This window comes from Panthera leo, chromosome A2 (assembly GCF_018350215.1).
Source record: "Panthera leo isolate Ple1 chromosome A2, P.leo_Ple1_pat1.1, whole genome shotgun sequence".
NCBI lineage: Eukaryota > Metazoa > Chordata > Mammalia > Carnivora > Felidae > Panthera > Panthera leo.
Genome location: NC_056680.1, coordinates 151571199 through 151587954, shown reverse-complemented (window position 1 = coordinate 151587954; position 16756 = coordinate 151571199). Strand labels below are relative to the sequence as shown.

The 16756-nt window shown below is 43.1% G+C and overlaps 1 protein-coding gene across 4 annotated transcripts in view; it reads left to right on the top strand.

Moving 5' to 3' along the window:
* The window catches only part of CREB3L2 (cAMP responsive element binding protein 3 like 2), a 228908-nt gene that overhangs the window by 169211 nt on the left and 42941 nt on the right, over positions 1 to 16756 (top strand). For all 4 annotated transcript variants that reach the window (XM_042925843.1, XM_042925828.1, XM_042925849.1 and 1 more), the window contains one exon: positions 11049 to 11265. In XM_042925843.1, coding sequence (XP_042781777.1) covers positions 11136 to 11265 — 130 coding nt within the window. In that variant the 5' untranslated portion in view covers positions 11049 to 11135. The remainder of the gene's footprint in view (positions 1 to 11048; positions 11266 to 16756) is intronic.

Here is a 16756-nt window from a genome sequence, read left to right as displayed (position 1 = left end):
TCATTAATTGATTTGTTTGCGTAAAATGAAATAATGATTTTTTTTCACCTCCAATGTTAAGCAAGAAGCCCCGCTGTAGACCATTCAAGATTGGATTGCATTTGGAGAAAATGCACCATTACTTGCTTTAATGGTGAAAAATCATGCAGTTTAAAAGGGATTAGTATTTGGTGCATCTCCCTGGAAACAAATATCACATAAAAATTCATGTTTACATAATAAATAAATTAGGGGTGACTCTTTTTAGAAGAAATAGAATATACCCTACCAATGAATTTATAATAGGCTTCCTTTATACAAGCATCCCCAAAGCCTTTACAATTTGACTAACCCTATTTCACATGCTTTTATTTTTTTACAGAGAAAGGCACATCCGGATACTACAAACCAATGATTGTTTGCAGGAATAGGGCTCTTGAGAAACAATTTCTGCTACTGCTTGTAAAATTTCAGTAAAGCATCTACCAAAAATACAACCCTCTCCCCACCAACCCCCGTCCCCCCAAACTGCTTGTTTAATGGGGAATTCTAAAGCTCAACTCCAGATTTATCGTACCTAAAATTGGTACTGGAAAAAATTGAGAGACCTTGAAATTTCACTGTATTAGGGTTTGACTTATGAGCCATTTTGTTTTTCCTTGTGATTTTTGACAGAATAGTCTTTTCCTCTCCTGCTAGGCCATTTTCTGGGTGGTTTGTGCCCAAGGCACATTTGCAGGGCAAGATCCACTCAGGTCTAAGGAGCAGCCTCCTTGAAGATGGCCCCTGGGAGAGTGGAGAGGGGAGGACACCTCTTCCTTCCCCTCCCTCCTCTCCCCCACCTCCCTCCTCCCTCTGCCTCCTCCCTCCTCCCTCCCTCTCTTCCTGTCCAATACTGGCCAACTATACTGGCCAACTATGTGTTTTGCTAGAGGGAAACCTTGGTTTCTAAGGTAAATTTGAGGCGTGCCCTCAAAATTATTTCTTTGCATTTCTTTGAGGTTTTGGGAGTTGTCAGCCTTCCCCTACCACGTCCCATACATGTGGGGCTCCAAGTCTTTGAAGCATTCTGTGCTCTGGGCAAGGCTTCTAGCTACAATTTTTTCACTAAAAACCCTCCTTCCCCTGCCTGAGAGCCAGCCTTCAGCCAGATGTGGGCAGCAAAGGCAGCCCCATTCCAGGCAGTAGGCTTCGAGAATAGCATCTTTGTTAGGGGCATATACTGGAGCCCAGGGCAGGCCTTGGGCCCCTGCCTCTTGGCAGGAAGCTGGCGGGTGCTGCTATCCCATGGTTACCTCCTATACCTCCCCAGCTTCACTGCCCTAGGCAGGGTAACGGCAGGGTAACAGGGGCAGACCCAAGAAGCGGAAAGAGGGCCTTTTCTTAAGTTGAAAAGCTTTTGCCTTTTGTATTGCCTGCAGCATTTTAGAAAATTATAGGGTATTAGAGTTGAATAGGTTGATAGCAATGACCTGTAACTATTTGTGTGTTGTATGTAGTATTATCTCTGCTGGTGGTTTTTAACTGGAAATCCGTGGAATCCTCCTCTCCTGTTCTTGGACAGGCTCAAGGAGGTGGGGAGCCACCAGGAGTCTGTGCTTGTGGGCATGTTTCTGTAGGAAGCTTTCATTAGATTCCCAAAAGAGTCCAAAGATCGGAAAAGGTGGGAAACTACTGATTCAGTCCAAAATCTAGTTATTTGCTCTCCCCACCCCCAACACACAGACACGCACACACGCACAGACAGACACACACACAGGCACACACACATACACACACACACACACACACACACACACACACACACACACACACAGAGTGAAACAAGGAAACTGAATCTAGAAGAGATGATATGCCAGCCAGAGAAGTCCAGGGCTGGGGCTGGCATTCCTCAGCCTGAGCACAGGAGATGCCTGTCGGCCCCACCTCTGGAGGGCAAAACTGCTTTGAACATGCTCTCTGAGCACATCTTTCGGTAAGGGCACAGGACATCCACTTCAGGTAGCTCCTATTGTCCCTCAGGACCGTCATCTCTCTATAAGATGACCCTGACTCATCTTTCTGTACATCTCGGCCAATGCAGCGCGTTGCTCAGAGTAAACACTCACTATATCTGTTGAAAGAGAGAAAACCTAGTGGTGAGCTATACAAGGAAGTCAGCTCAGTAGCTTTATGTGACCAGTTATTCAAGCTCAAGAATTAGGAGTCCTGGGGCCCCTGGGTGGCTCAGTTGATTTCAGTTCAGGTCATGATCTCGCAGCTCATGAGTTGAAGCCCCACGTCAGGCTCTGCACGGGCAGCATGAAACCTGCTTAGGATTCTGCCTCCCTCTCTTTCTGTCCCTCCCCTGTTTGCTATGTCTCTCTCTCTCTCAAAATAAATAAAAAATGAACTTGAAAAGAATTATGAATCCATTATTCTCCTACTCCCTTTTCCTCACCCCCATGACCTCAGTTCTTGGGGCGGTTGTTAGCAGCGGGAGGCAGCCCAGATTGTAAACCACTCTTTCCTTGCATGTCCCTTTGACAACTGGCCAATGATCTACAAATACAATGTCGGTGCTTCAGCAATGTGGTGATTTTTTTTTTTATAAAGTAAGTAATTTATGTAAGGTTAAAAATTTCTCTTAATTTATCTGATTTGTAAACATGGATAATGTTTTAAAAATTTTGATAGCAATTATTTATAATTATAGGGAGGCCTAGGTTTTCATTGAGATGTGTTTACTGTTTGGCTGGGATATTGTAGAATGACAATAAATTGAGACAAGAGACAGTTGTTGAGTGCATATGACCTGTGGTCTGTACTAGGCTCAGGGGGGCTGGGTAAAAATGTTTCCATCTTGGTTATGAAGTTTATAAGGCCTAAAAGGTAAAGGATTTAAGTCGCTTGGCAATGAGAGAAACATCAAAGAAGAGTAAAAATGTGTCAAATTAAGAGATACTTATTCCAAAAGGCTGAAGTTGGTCAGAGAAGCAAAAAAGTCTATTGAAGCTATGTCTGTCTAGGATGACTGTAGAAGAAACAGATGTGTTCTTTTTTAAAAGGTAGTTTCCTAATGCATAGGAAGATGAAAAGATATTCTAGAAAGAGCACTGTGGGAAGCCAGTGTACAAGTACAAAATGCCAACATTTTATTGTTTTAATTTTGATAATTTTTTTTTTCCTAAAGAGCTTTTTAAAAAATTGACTGCTATGCCAGGGAAGTGTTGGGTGTATCACATGCATTATTTAACTCAATCCTCATGACAGGAAGCTGGTACTGTTGTTAAACTTACTTTACAGGGGTTGCAAACTGAAATTTAGAGAACTGAAGTCATCTTGCTCAGGCCCATATGTCTGGGAGCCAGAATTCAAATCCAGAGCTGGCTCTAAAGCCATATTGCCCAATGCCATAAGGAAACGATGAGAGTTGGAATGAAGGCATCACGGGTCAGAATGAAGGCAGACAAGACTACGGGATGGCTGGGGCCAGGCTGGAGGACATTTAGTGCCGGGTCTTAGATAATGAGGAGATGAAACCTTGACCCAGGTTCTTAAAGTAAGCTGCCAAGGGTCTTCACTGAAGTGGGTGAGGAACATTCCTGTCCTGAGGCAGGGGTTCAACCCTTTCAAGGAGGTTTCTTCCAAGTCAGAGATTCTGTGATGGGACCAGGAACCCTCTGGCAGGACTGGGCCCTAAGGGTAAGTACATGCCTTCATCATCGTTACTGCTAGTGTCCCACGGAAGTGATGCCGGGAGCCACCCCATCTAACAACCCCGTGGCATGTTTCCACACTGAATGTGGAAGACTGTGCTTGTGGTGGAGGAGTGGATAGGCTGTTGGTGAAATCTATGTCAATGTTTTTTCGACTCCAGCCCCCACTACATGTTAGCTTTGGAGGCAGACTTAAATGCGGCAGCGTTCTATAGTCGAAAGTGCACGCGCTTCAGAACCCGCAACCCCAACCCTGGGCAATGTACCTAACTGCCCTGAGTCCCCATTTTCTCATTTGTGAAAGAGCACATGTCTGCCTTATAGGACAACACCTTGCTCACTTTCCGAAAGTCTAATATGTGAAGGACTTCACCACCAGATGACCTGGCACCTGCTGGTCCTGTCAGCTGCACCATCAGTGATCGTCAGCAGGGTCATGGTTTCATACTTGATAGAACTTGTCCATGCAGTTGGATCTGAACCTCAAACACTTCTTTCCTGGAAGAAACACTATGGGGAAAGTTCCATCAGTTTGAAATAAGAGGGGGACCCCTTTTGTGGCTCCATTGGTTAAGCGGCAAACTCTTGAATTTGACTCAGGTCATGATCTCACGGTCATGAGATCAAGCCCTATGTCGGGCTCTGTGCTGAGTACAGAGCCTGCTTGGGATTTTCTCTCCCTCTCCCTCTGCCCCTCTTCCACTCATGTACAGACACTGTCTCAAAATGAAGAAATAAACATTTTTTTTTTTTAAAAAGGACCTTAGTTCAAGGTCTAGCTCAAGCAGATGACTGAGGTCTTGTGAGCATTGATTGATTGGAATGCTATGAAAGTGACTTGTAACCCCAGAAAGCTTGACTGGACTATTAGAATAGTGAAATGCTATTATGCCTTGTCTTTGAAAAAAATTCAACTCAAAATTTTAAAACTCTTGGATTCACATGCATAGTCCTTTGCTAAAGTATTAGCAAGATCCAAGAAGGCTCCCTCTTTGAGGAGGGTCACTTTGCCTCTTTGGTTTTTGGTCTCTGAGACCCTCTCTTACTGGCTGCCATTAATGGTGGGCTGATTCTGGCCTTTTTCTTGCACTGGCACTGGGATGTCAGCCTGTCTGCTGAGTGCCTGAGCCCACAGCTGCCCACAGCTGGAGCTGATTTGCTGGGCTGACTCACAGCATCTGGTTGAGACCAGTCGGGACGGGATCTTTCTCCATCACAAGTGTCCACCCTGGGACTTACTCAGTGCTCACCGCCTTGCCAAGTTCCTAGGTGTGGGTGGAGCTTAGGTACAGTCGGTCTCTCCTTCTGAGGGGGTTCTTTTTCCAGAGAGGAGGTGATCATAACACATTTGGGAACAACTGCGAGTTCTTCGGGACTGCCTGTCATTTAGAGCTACGTTGTTTGGCAACGTGATAATTACTATGAAACCCAAAGTAGAGGGAGTTGGGGGATGGTTGGCAGAGTTAGAGAAGGTTTATTATTGGTTATCTGGGGGATGTTCATGAAAACATTCATTAGTGCTGCTCAGGAGAAAGAAAACGGTGGCAGCCGAGTAGCCCAACCTGGCAGCTTCCCTGGGAAAGCCCTGCAATCAAAAAGAGCTTTGCCTCAGGGTAGAGCAGGATTACAGAAGGTCAGCAGGGTCAGCACAGCTGGCCAGAGTAGACATTGCCGCTCAGGGGACAGAAACGTGGCTTGGAAATGCAGGGACTGTGAGTCCAGCTCTTGTGTTTGCCGTTTAAGTTTGTGTTATTTATTTCTCTTTTTGTTACCTTAATTTTGGTCTTGAAAGGAACTCTGTCAGATATGTGAAGAATATTCACCAGCAGGCAACCAGTAAATTTGTCCTTGGAGACCTGCTCAGGGAGGCAGACCCTGACTTCAGGTTATCTTATAGTCTGGAAACCTGGGTCCTAATCTTAGTTTTGCAGGTGTTGTTCTCCTTGTATGCAAAGCGTGGTCAGGAAAGGCCCAGGCCTTTGGTATTTTCTTATTTACATTTTGTATCCCCACTATCTATTTAAGGTTTAACACATGGTAGCTGTAAAATCCATGAATCTTCCTCTAACTTGGGCATATCTCAACCTCTAGGGACATTGTAAGCTTCTAGGGAACTAATTGTAAAGTGGAGCTTGTGGGAGGGGGGTGGGGGAGGTCGACCTTCAGGAGTTGAAAAACTAAAGCATTAGAAGCACAGGCAGTGGTGGTGGATTTAATATGGATGCTTTTGAACAACTCAAAATCTCTAAAGGTGGGTCACAGGATTTGTATTTTTTTTTAAATTTCCTGTCATGTTGAAGAATGTTTATTACAGTATCTCATATAAAAATAAAATATTTAGGAGTGCCTAGGTGTCTCAGTTGGTTAAGCATCCAACTCTTGATTTTGACTCAGGTCACGATCTCAGGGTCATGAGATCGAACCCCGTGTAGGCTCCATGCTGGGTGTGGAACCTGCTTCAGATTCTCTGTGTCCCTCACAGAGCTAGAGCAAACAATTCTATAATTTGTATGGAACCAGAAAAGACCCTAAATAGCCAAAGTAATGTTGAAAAAGAAAACCAAAGCTAGAGGCATCACAATTCAGGACTTCAAACTATATTACAAAGCTGTAATCATCAAGACAGTATGGTACTGACACAAAAACAGACATTTAGATCAATGGAACAGAATAGAGAACCCAGAAATGGACCTGCAAACGTATGGTCAATTAATCTTGGATAAAGGAAAGAGTATCCAATGGAAAAAAGACAGTTTCTTTAGCAAATGGTACTGGGAGAACTGGACAGCAACATGCAGAAGAATGAAACTGGACCACTTTCTTACACCATACACAAAAATAAACTCAAAATGGATGAAAGACTAAATGTAAGACAAGAAGCCATCAAAATCCTAGAGGAGAAAACAGGCAACAACCTCTTTGATCTCGGCCACAGCAATTTCTTACCTGACACATCTCCGAAGGCAAGGGAAATAAAAGCAAAAATGAACTATTGTGAGCTCATCAAGATAAAAAGCTTCTGCATAGCAAATGAAACAATCAGCAAAACTAAAAGGCATCCTATGGAATGGGAGACGTATTTGCAAATGACATATCTAATCAAGGGTTATTATCAAAAATCTATAAAGAACTTATCAGACTCAACACCCAAAAAACAAATAATCCAGTGAAGAAATGAGCAGAAGACATGAATAGACATTTTTCTAAAGAAGACATCCAGATGGTTAACCAACACATGAAAAGATGCTCAACATCACTCATCATCAGAGAAATACTAAAGAAACCACAATAACTTACCACCTCACACCTGTCAGAATAGCTAAAATTAACAACTCGGGAAACAACAGATGTTGGCAAGAATGCGGGGGAAGGGGAACACTTTTGCACTGTTGGTGGGAATGGAAACTGGTGCAGCCCCTCTGGAGAACAGTATGGAGGTGCCTCAAAAAATTACAAATGGAGCTACTCTAGGAGCCAGCAATTGCACTTCTAGGTATTTATCCAAAGGATATGAAAATGCTGATTCGAAGGGGCCTATGCACCCCAATGTTTATAGCAGTGCTATCAACAATAGCTGAATCATGGAAAGAGCTCAAATGTCCATTGACTGATGAATGGGTAAGAAAATATGGTGTGTATATATATATATATATATATATATATATATATATATGTATATATATATATATATATGTATATATGTATATATATATACATATATATATATATAATGGAATATTACTCAGCCATAAAAAAGAATTAAATCTTGCCATTTGTAACAACATGGATGGAGTATTATGCTTAAGCGAAATAAGTCAGAGAAAAACAAAAGTACCGTATGATTTCACTCATATATGGAATTTAACAAAACAAATGAGCAAAAAGCAAAAGAGAGAGAAAGAGAGGCAAACCAAGAAAGAGACTCTTAACTATAGAGAACAAACTGATGGTTACAGATGGGAGGTGGGCAGGGGCAATTGGTGAAATAGGTGATAGGGATTAAGAAATGTCCATTGACTTACGATAAAGAAGATGTGGTGTATATATAAATATACAGTGAATTATTACTCAGCGGTCAAAATGAATGAAATCTTGCCATTTGCCAAGAAACAAAACAGATGAACATAGGGGAAAGGAAGGAAAAATAAGATAAAAACAGAGAGGGAGACAGACCATAAGAGACTCTTAAATACAGAGAACAAACAGGGTTACTGGAATGATGTTGGGTGGGGGGGATGGGCTACATGGGTGATGGGGGTTAAGGAGGACACTTGTTAGAATGAGCACTGGGTGTTGTGTGCAAGTGATAAATCACTGGCTTCTACTCCTGAAACAAATACTAACTTTAATTTAAATAAGTAAATTATGTGAAATAAATCAATAAATTTAAAAAAATACCATGAAGAAAAGCAAGTTTATATAATACATAATTCAAGAACAGCTTATATACAGTTACCGAAAAGCGAAATGCAATACAAAAGTGTATAGAACCAATTGTCAGGAATAAAATATTTAGTCCTCACAGGAAAAAAAAAAAGAGTTCTCTTTTCCTGTCTGTCCTCCTGCTCCTCCCTCCACCCTGCTTGGGCACGTGTGCTCTCTCTCAAAATAAATAAATAAAATCTTTACATATCTTCTTCTCAAGAAGAAATAGATAAATGCAATGGGATGCACAATCCGGAAGTACAGGTGAATGCATCAGTGCTACCTGTATAAATATTAATAAATCTGAAAAATATTCTTGGAGACAATAAAGTTGCAGAAAGATGTATGAGGTATGGCACTATTTATTTAAAGTTTAATAGGTTCATTTGTACATAATCGAAGCATATATATGTAGTAAGAATGTAAAGACCTGAATAGGGATGATAAGCAAGTTCAGGGTAGCAGTAACTTTAGGAGGGATGAAGAGAAATGGTTGGGGGCTTCAGTAAGTCCCTTCATGTATATTTGTTTAAAAAGAAAGAGTCAAAAAAAAGAAAAGAGTTAAGAAAAACAGGTTGTAGCAGCAAACATGGAAAAGTTAAGATTTTTTTCCCATAAGAATGAATACATAATCATTCATGGTACTATTTTCTATAATTTTTCCGAGTGTTTAAAATATTTCATTATAAAATGACAAAAACAAAACTCTCCTGGTAATTGGGATGCAGGCATTCGGCCTTTGGGAATTCTTGCCTAGTTGCTTCTAAGGACTACTCGGTTCTAAATGTGTTTGTGTGCAGAGAACTCTCCCCCAAGCACTTCTCTTATTCTTATAGATGAGCGATGCCGATCCACCTGTGCCCAAAGTCCTGATGAGACACAGCCAGTTCTCCTGTTGGTGATGTTGGTGAAATCCAACCTAACTCTACTTTGAGGACCTAGCCTACAAGGGCCTCTTCCCTGTTGTCTCTTTCTCACCTTTATTAAAGGAGATGTTCTGTCCTACAAGCTCCATAATCTTAGAGCTCTAACCTCCTGCCTTCCTGTCCCCAAGCTGCATTCATTTCAGAACACCTTTACTGACAATTCAGTGGTAGAATTTAGTATCCGTGGGGATCCCAAGAGTTTTCATTGCCTACCCTAAGCATCGCCATTTGCAATCAGTTCTCCTATTGTTGTATCTGCTTTTGTAACTTCCTTTCTATACCAGAAGCGTCCCTAAAATTTAATCAGTAAGTGGCTCAGGGAATGTGAAGAAGGGAGAAGTGGCTCTAGCAGCAGGTGCTATGATGAACTTTGAAATTTAACTTAATTTTGTCATTATTTTTAAAGTTTATTTTAAAGATTTTCTTTTTTAACGTTTATTTTTGAGAGAGAGAGAGAGAAAGAGAGAGAGAGCATACCCGCACGTGAGCAGGGGAGGGGCAGAAAGAGAGGGAGACAGAATCTGAAGCAGGCTCTGTGCTGTCAGCGCAAAGCCCAGTGTAGGGCTCTAACCCATAAACTGTGAGATCGTGACCTGAGCTGAAGTCTGATGCTCAACGACTGAGCCACCCAGCTGTCCCAAATCTATTTGGTTTATTTTGAGAGAGAGAGAGAGAGAGAGAGAGAGAGAGAGAGGCAGGGAGAGAGGAAGAGAGAGAAGCCCAAGTAGGCTCCGTGCTGTCAGCTCGGCGGATTCCGACGCAGGACTCGATCCCACAACTGTGAGATCATGACCTGAGCCAAAATCAACAGTCAGACACTTAACTGACTGAGCCACCCAGGCACCCCTAATTTTGTTATTATTATTTTTAATGTAGTCTGTAGTGGTAGTTCTAAACCAAGGATGGTTCTCCCCACTCCTGACAGGGACATTTGACAGTGTCTGAAGACCTTTCCAGTTTTTGAAACTAGGGGGGCACTACTACCATTCATTGGGTAGAGGCTAGGGATGCTGCTAAACACCCAGTAATGCACAGAAAATCTCCACCCCCATAATAAAGAATTATCCAGTCCAAAATGTCAGTAGTGCCAAGATTGAAAAAAACCCTGGAATATCCCCTATCAATGAGGGAGAGTGGCTGGGGCTGCAGCTCTGTTAGAGTGGGGACCGTGGAACAAGGGATGTAGGAGTCCCTGTGAGTATGTGTATAGACCATTCCTGTATCATCTTCACGGCATGCTGTGGGTTAGGGAGTCATTGGTGTTGAACATGGAGGATGAGAAGAGGTTAAGGAAAAACTGGAGAGGAACACAGAGTCCAGGTGGTTGGAGAGAGCAGAAGGAAGCTGCCTCTGATGTCTTTGAACTTGGCACCTTGCTATAAATAGCACCCTCGTGCTATAGAAATAGAGGATATAGTGTATTTTAAAATATTTTCCATGAAAAATGAGGTAGGTAGTTAGAGTGTTAGCCCCCAGTGAGTGGTGCTGTCCTTCGCCCACACTTGTTTCTGTTGTGATTTTGCCATTCCTCTTGTCGAGAGGTGGAGTCTGTTTTTCCATCCCATGTGTCTGAGCTGGCCTCAACACTTGCCTTGACCAAAAGAATGTGGAGGGAGTGATGATGTGTGACTGCTGAGGCCATTCAGGTTTGGTTTTCTCCCCGTTAGGACACCACTGCCCTCATGGGAGGGATCTCGGCCTGACACAGTCACTGAGGAAAGGGTCCGGCCATTCGACTGGCCTGGCCCTGCGTCGCTCCCAGCCAACCTTCCAGCACAGTGGACTCAGATGAAACCAGCTTGTCTGCCCAGCCAACCCATGGAATAGTGAGGAATAATAAAGTGTACTTATGTTAAGCCACTGAACTTTGGGCTAGTTTGCTACACAGCAAGAGATAACTGGACACTGTATATAAATGGCTTCATTTGAAGCAGCAGATGATAGATTTGCCTTAGGATGTTGTGTACCTGTCAGATCGCGGTTCAGAGAAACTGAGTTCTTCCTCCTTTGTGTCTCGTAGCACTTCTCAGAACTTCTGGATGAGTTTTCCCAGAACGTCTTGGGTCAGCTCCTTAATGACCCTTTCCTCTCCGAGAAGAGTGTGTCGATGGAGGTGGAACCGTCCCCAACATCCCCGGCGCCTCTCATCCAGGCTGAGCACAGCTACTCCCTGTGTGAGGAGCCTCGAGCCCAGTCACCGTTCACCCACGTTGCCACCGGTGACAGCTTCAATGACGGTAAACTCAGGGCAGGGGAAATACTGGGACCATGGGACCTTTGACTCAGAGCTCCTCGGGGGTGTGGAGTGTGCGTTACACTATTGTCAGCACTCACGTTAGCCGCATACCTACTACACAGAAAGCCTAGGGCTTGGGCTGTGGGGAAATGCAGAGTCACGGGATGCTTTCCCCACCCCCGGCCGTGTGCTCTGGGAACTTGCTATAACGAATGCCAGTAGTTGCTTTCTTTGACCCCGTGGATTGGGCAGCAGAACATCCTTTTGCAAATCAAGGTTGGCCTGTTTGGTTGGTAATTCCGGTAACTCCAATGGCTTAAGGGATCGTGTCATTTTTTTCTGAGAAAGAATTTTTATGACCGCTCTTCTCCACACAAGCTTCTTGGGCCTCCTCTTAACCCATATTCAGCATGTTCCCTTGACCACATGTATACGAGATCTTGGTGAGCATTCCTAGGTCACCTAGCATTCCTGGTGACCCTTTCATGCCCATCATCAATGCCAACAGTATGGTATTTGTTGAAGATCTAGTTTTCTTGGCTTTAGAGTGTTAAGCTGTTTGACCATGTGTCTGTAAAGTGACTTTCTTCCAGATCTGAATTCCTTTATTACATATTATCAGTGCCTTAAATTGTAGCTATTGATTCACCTGGCAGTTCTTGAGTTCACATGCTAGACACTGGAGGAAATAGAAATAAAAAATGAGCACATTGTTCTCATAGAACCTACCACGTGGGGAACATTAGAAATATATACAACTGACTATAAAAATGGAGAATATATGCTAAGGGTGGTGGTTAAGGTTATGTCCTCCGCAGTCAGACCTCAGTTTAAGTTCTATTTCAGTGACTACTTGTGGGCCAACTACTTAACTTCCTCATGTGTAAAAGTAGGATAAAAACAGCATCTATTTCATGTCTTGTAAAGATTAAACATCAGAATATACGCCAGTGCCTAGCCCAGGATATCGTTCTTAGCTGCTGATACTAAGGATATTGTTCTCAGCCGCTGTTGCAATCATTCTTATTTCAAACCAGGAACTGTAAGAGGATGGCAGGGCTTTAGGTGATCAGTAAAGTTTGGGGGAGGATTTCTTAACTTCCCAAGCAATGACCTACAATGAAATGTGATATTGGGTTTCTAGCCATCAATATTCACTTTTGTTCATATTCATTCCCTATTGCAAAATCTCAGATAGTCCTCCATTGTTCTATAGAATGAAGCTGACCTCACAGCATAGCTTTCAAAGCCCTTTGTGGGCTGATCCTACCTCCTTTCCCCACCTTGTCCCGTCTCTCCCTGTCTGTGTGCCTCTGGCACTGACTTTTCCACTCCACGACTTTTCTTACACTGTTTTCTTTATTCTGGGTTCCCATTACCTTTGTCAGCCCCACCAGTCAAATTCCCACCTACCCATCAAGACCCAACTCAGTGTCTTCCGGTGCCAGACTCTCCCATCTGGAAGCTGTCGCCCATTATGTTTTCACAGCACTGCTTCTGTGTGTTTATTTGTTTTGGTTTTGCCGTTTGTCTAGAGACTATTACATGTGTCCTTATATTCCAGCCATTATTTATTTTTCTATTCTCTTCTCTGTTTTGAGCTGGTTTGTGAGCAAGTATGATTGTGTGTTCCTGGTACCTAGCACTGTGCTTGGCACTTTGATGGTATCTGATAAACAGTTATTTCACTGAGTTAATTGTACAGTAAGTGGTTAAGGGAGAAGGTATAGAAAAGACTGAAGCACATTCCTAACCTCTGGTGACAGCATCAGGGAAGACACCTGCTCTGCTGTCCCCTACACTGCTTGCTCTCTGACTATGCACATACACTGGGCTGCATGCATTTGATCAGGTGGTGTTTCTTGGCCTTTTGCAGCTGTCTTGTACAGGGGCAAACACAGTGCCAAGTAGGAGTAGATATTTTATAAATGCTTTATGATTCACTCTTAAAATTCACTTCATAGCGATTTATTGAGTACCTACCTTGTACTTAACCTGCGAGGCACTGTTTTAAGCATTGAGGGTAAAAAGTGAACACAATTACAAAGGTCTCTGCCTTCATGGAGTTTACATTCTAGGAGGTAGGGGTGACGGAAAATAAGAAAAAGAAAAAAGTAAAATATATGGCTTATTCGATGGTGATCAGTGATATACAGAAAAAGAAATCAGAAAAATGGATAGGGACTTGCTGAAGGACGTGGGCGGGCATCTTAGTCTATTCAGGCTGCTGTAACAAAAATATTACATGGCTTATAAACAACAGAAAATACTTTCTTATGGTTCTAGAGCCTGGAAGTCCCAGATTAGGGTGCCGGCATGAGTGGATGAGAGCCCTCTCCAGTTGCCGACTTCCTGTTGTATGCTTACATGACAGAAGGGACGAGGGAGCACTGACGGGTCTCTTATAATAAGGGCCCTGTTTCCATTCACAAGGGCTCCACCCTCATATGACATAAGCACTTCCCTAAGGCCCCTCTCCTGATAACATCACATTGGGCATTAGGATTTCAACATGAGAATTTGGGGGGACACAAGCATTCCCACCATAACGGGGGATGAGGAATTGAAATCCTAAATAGGATAGACCAAGAAGGACCATCTTTGAAGGTAAAGTTTGAGTAAAGGTCAGCAGATGAGGAAAAGAACTAGCTGTCTCAGGAAGATGCTTCTAGGCAGAGGAAACATCAAGTGCAGAGGGCAGAGGCTGTGTGGCTGGAGTGATAACAATAGGGCCACCTTGTATTATATTTAGATGATTATATAATTGTGGAGTGGTCAGCCATTCTGCAGCCTTGCTGTTCTAGAACATGCAGATTAGAGAAGGCCTAAATAATCTAGGCGGACCCACTTGCCCCTTCAATTCCACGTATGTTTGCGGAACACCTGCTGTGGGTCAGACGCTGTCCTCGATAATTGCAATACACAATAGTGAAACTTAGATCCCGCCTACAAGTAGCTCAGACTCTAGTGAAAATGCCATGTACCCCAATACTTGACCAGGCAGAATGGAAATGTCCCAAGAGGAAATTAAACTGTAGAAGTTCAGAGCAGAGAGGGCACACCCAGAGAAGATCATAGGAAATGTACCATGAATGAGACAGTTTATTTGGGCCTTGAAGCATTGAGTAGAGTTGGAACAGTGGCTGGAGGGAAGCAGACGGAGGCCCGAGGGCTGGGACATTGATTCTTCTAAAACAAGGTCTCTAGTGAAATGGTTGCAAATAAGTACGTTTCCAAAGGTGCCCGTCTCTTTCTCTTCCATGATGAAACGATTTCTTTGTATTTTAATTGCAATCAATATAAATGCAACCCAGGGGAACTCAGGGGTGCCATTGATGCTAATAGTTGAGTGTTAGGGAAAAAGAAGCAGTGAATCTCTTCTGGGAAGGCTTTCTTATCATTAGACCAAAGCACACTCCATTCAGTTCCCTCACCTCGTGCCTTCCTCTATGTATAGATCCTGTGCTGCTATAGGCTTTGCTAGTAATTTGCTGAGAACAGGTGTAGTGGGTCAGATATAGCTTGCAAAGGGCTTCTGATCCACCGTTCATGTTCAAATATCGAGATTTCTCTGAGTTAAAACCATCTTCCTATGCCAGCAAAAGCACTTGTACAAGTAGCGGGTAATGAACAAGGAGGGTAACCATTTGGGCGGTGTGAAATCAAAGTTAGCGTACATGAGTAGATGGGGCACTTTCCCCGGAAAGCTTTGTCTACATCTTAGCATCCAATATTTTTCTGAGTTTGGTGTAGACAGACAGATGTTTGGGAACAGAATTATTTTATTCATTTGAAACCCCGTTTGCATCCACCTTGAGGGAGGATCAGCCCCAAGGATCCTTCTTGCAGCACGTGTTCTGCCCAACAGAGCCCCTTCCTGTTGGAAAAGGGTGGTAGTTCTTTAGGAAGTGTGTAAGAAGGCGGCATTTAAAAATTGCTGTTCACATTAAATTTAATATTCTTTTTCTCTCGCTTTGGGAAAACAGCTTAAGCAAAAGTAGGAGTCCTTGTTTCTAGTGATGGATAGCCAGTTGTTTCATTATACCTGGGAAAGCCAGTGATTCAGATCTCCTTGTCCAATTTTACTTAGATTAAGTGGAATTCCTCTGTAGTTGCTGCTAAGCCTAAAAGAAGATGATGAACAATTGGAGTAGACCGTCTCCTACTTTATTAGGATTTTTCTCTGTCTTTATCCTCTCTTCCTCTCTCTCCCACTTCTTTCTTTTCCTTTGTCCTTCCTTGTTCTCTCCCTGCTGTTTCTTCTCCCCCACCCTCCCTCCTTAAACCCCAGACCAGTGACATAGGGCATATTAGGTGCTCTTATCCTCTTAACTTTTCATGGACCTGGATGGACTGTAGACCCCTAAAATGATATACAACATTTTGGGCTGTCCACATTTGTCATTTTTTTCTGCTGAGAACATCTATAACTTTTTTTTAGATCCTCAAGAGTCTGTGACTGCCACCCTTGCAGCACCCCTCCTCCCCCTCCCCATTCCCCCCCACCGCCCCCCGCAAAGAGAGTTTGAGAAACACTGGTCTAAGATTACATAGGAGTCATCTATCTTCAGGACTGAATATGACTGTAGACTTCTTTCTCTGAAACACTAGAGCTAAAAAACTCATGTGGCCTCAGCAACCACAGGATCCAGACGTCAGAGTGTGGGCTCGGCCTTCAAAACCACCAGAAAGATATTCTGCCCCCAGCTCATTCATTTCTCCCCATGATTAAGGCTGTTAACCAGATGCCAGGCAGGGTTTTCTGTTCTACTAAAACAGAGAGAGAGAGAGAGAGAGAGAGAAAGAGAAGGTTATAAAAAGATAAGCAGAAACATCCAAGTAAAATGTCTGTGGATATTTCTATACGGGGATTGAGGGAAAAAAGCTTATATTTGAATGACTAAGTCCTGTGCCTCACCACATGGAAGGTATCTTCACGAGTTATTCTATTTTAGTCATGTTCCTTTGTAATTAACTCGGGAAGCTATGTATTCATTTGCTTTGTTCTTTAATTTCAGTCTTCTTCCTGAAGAAGAAGCTTAGTAGAGCCGGAGTAAAGCTGTTCAAGGCGATCTAGACAAGGGCACTACCCTTCCAGACGATAGAGGAACAAAATTAGAACCTACATAAAATATCAACAGATTCAGCATAAAATACACTAGTATAGGAGTGATCTAATACAATATTTACACCACGCACAAGCCAAGGTAACTTTATTTTGGGTGGAATAAGGGATTGCAACTGTGGCCGTTCCAGGTTCTACAGGGGCTGGGACTAGGAACATAAATAATAATTATCTTCCTTCCGATTAAGCCAGCTGGGCTTTTAGTGCTAGCAGAGGCGAAGGATGGCTAGGTAAGCCGGCTTAGTACGGATACCCTAAATTTACGGCGCTGTTTTCCCAGGTGGGAATGAAAACAATAGTCTGCGAGCTAAAGATGAGCAGTGCTGCCGGTAAATGGGAAGCCTGGTGGAAGCCAAGACTCGGGGTT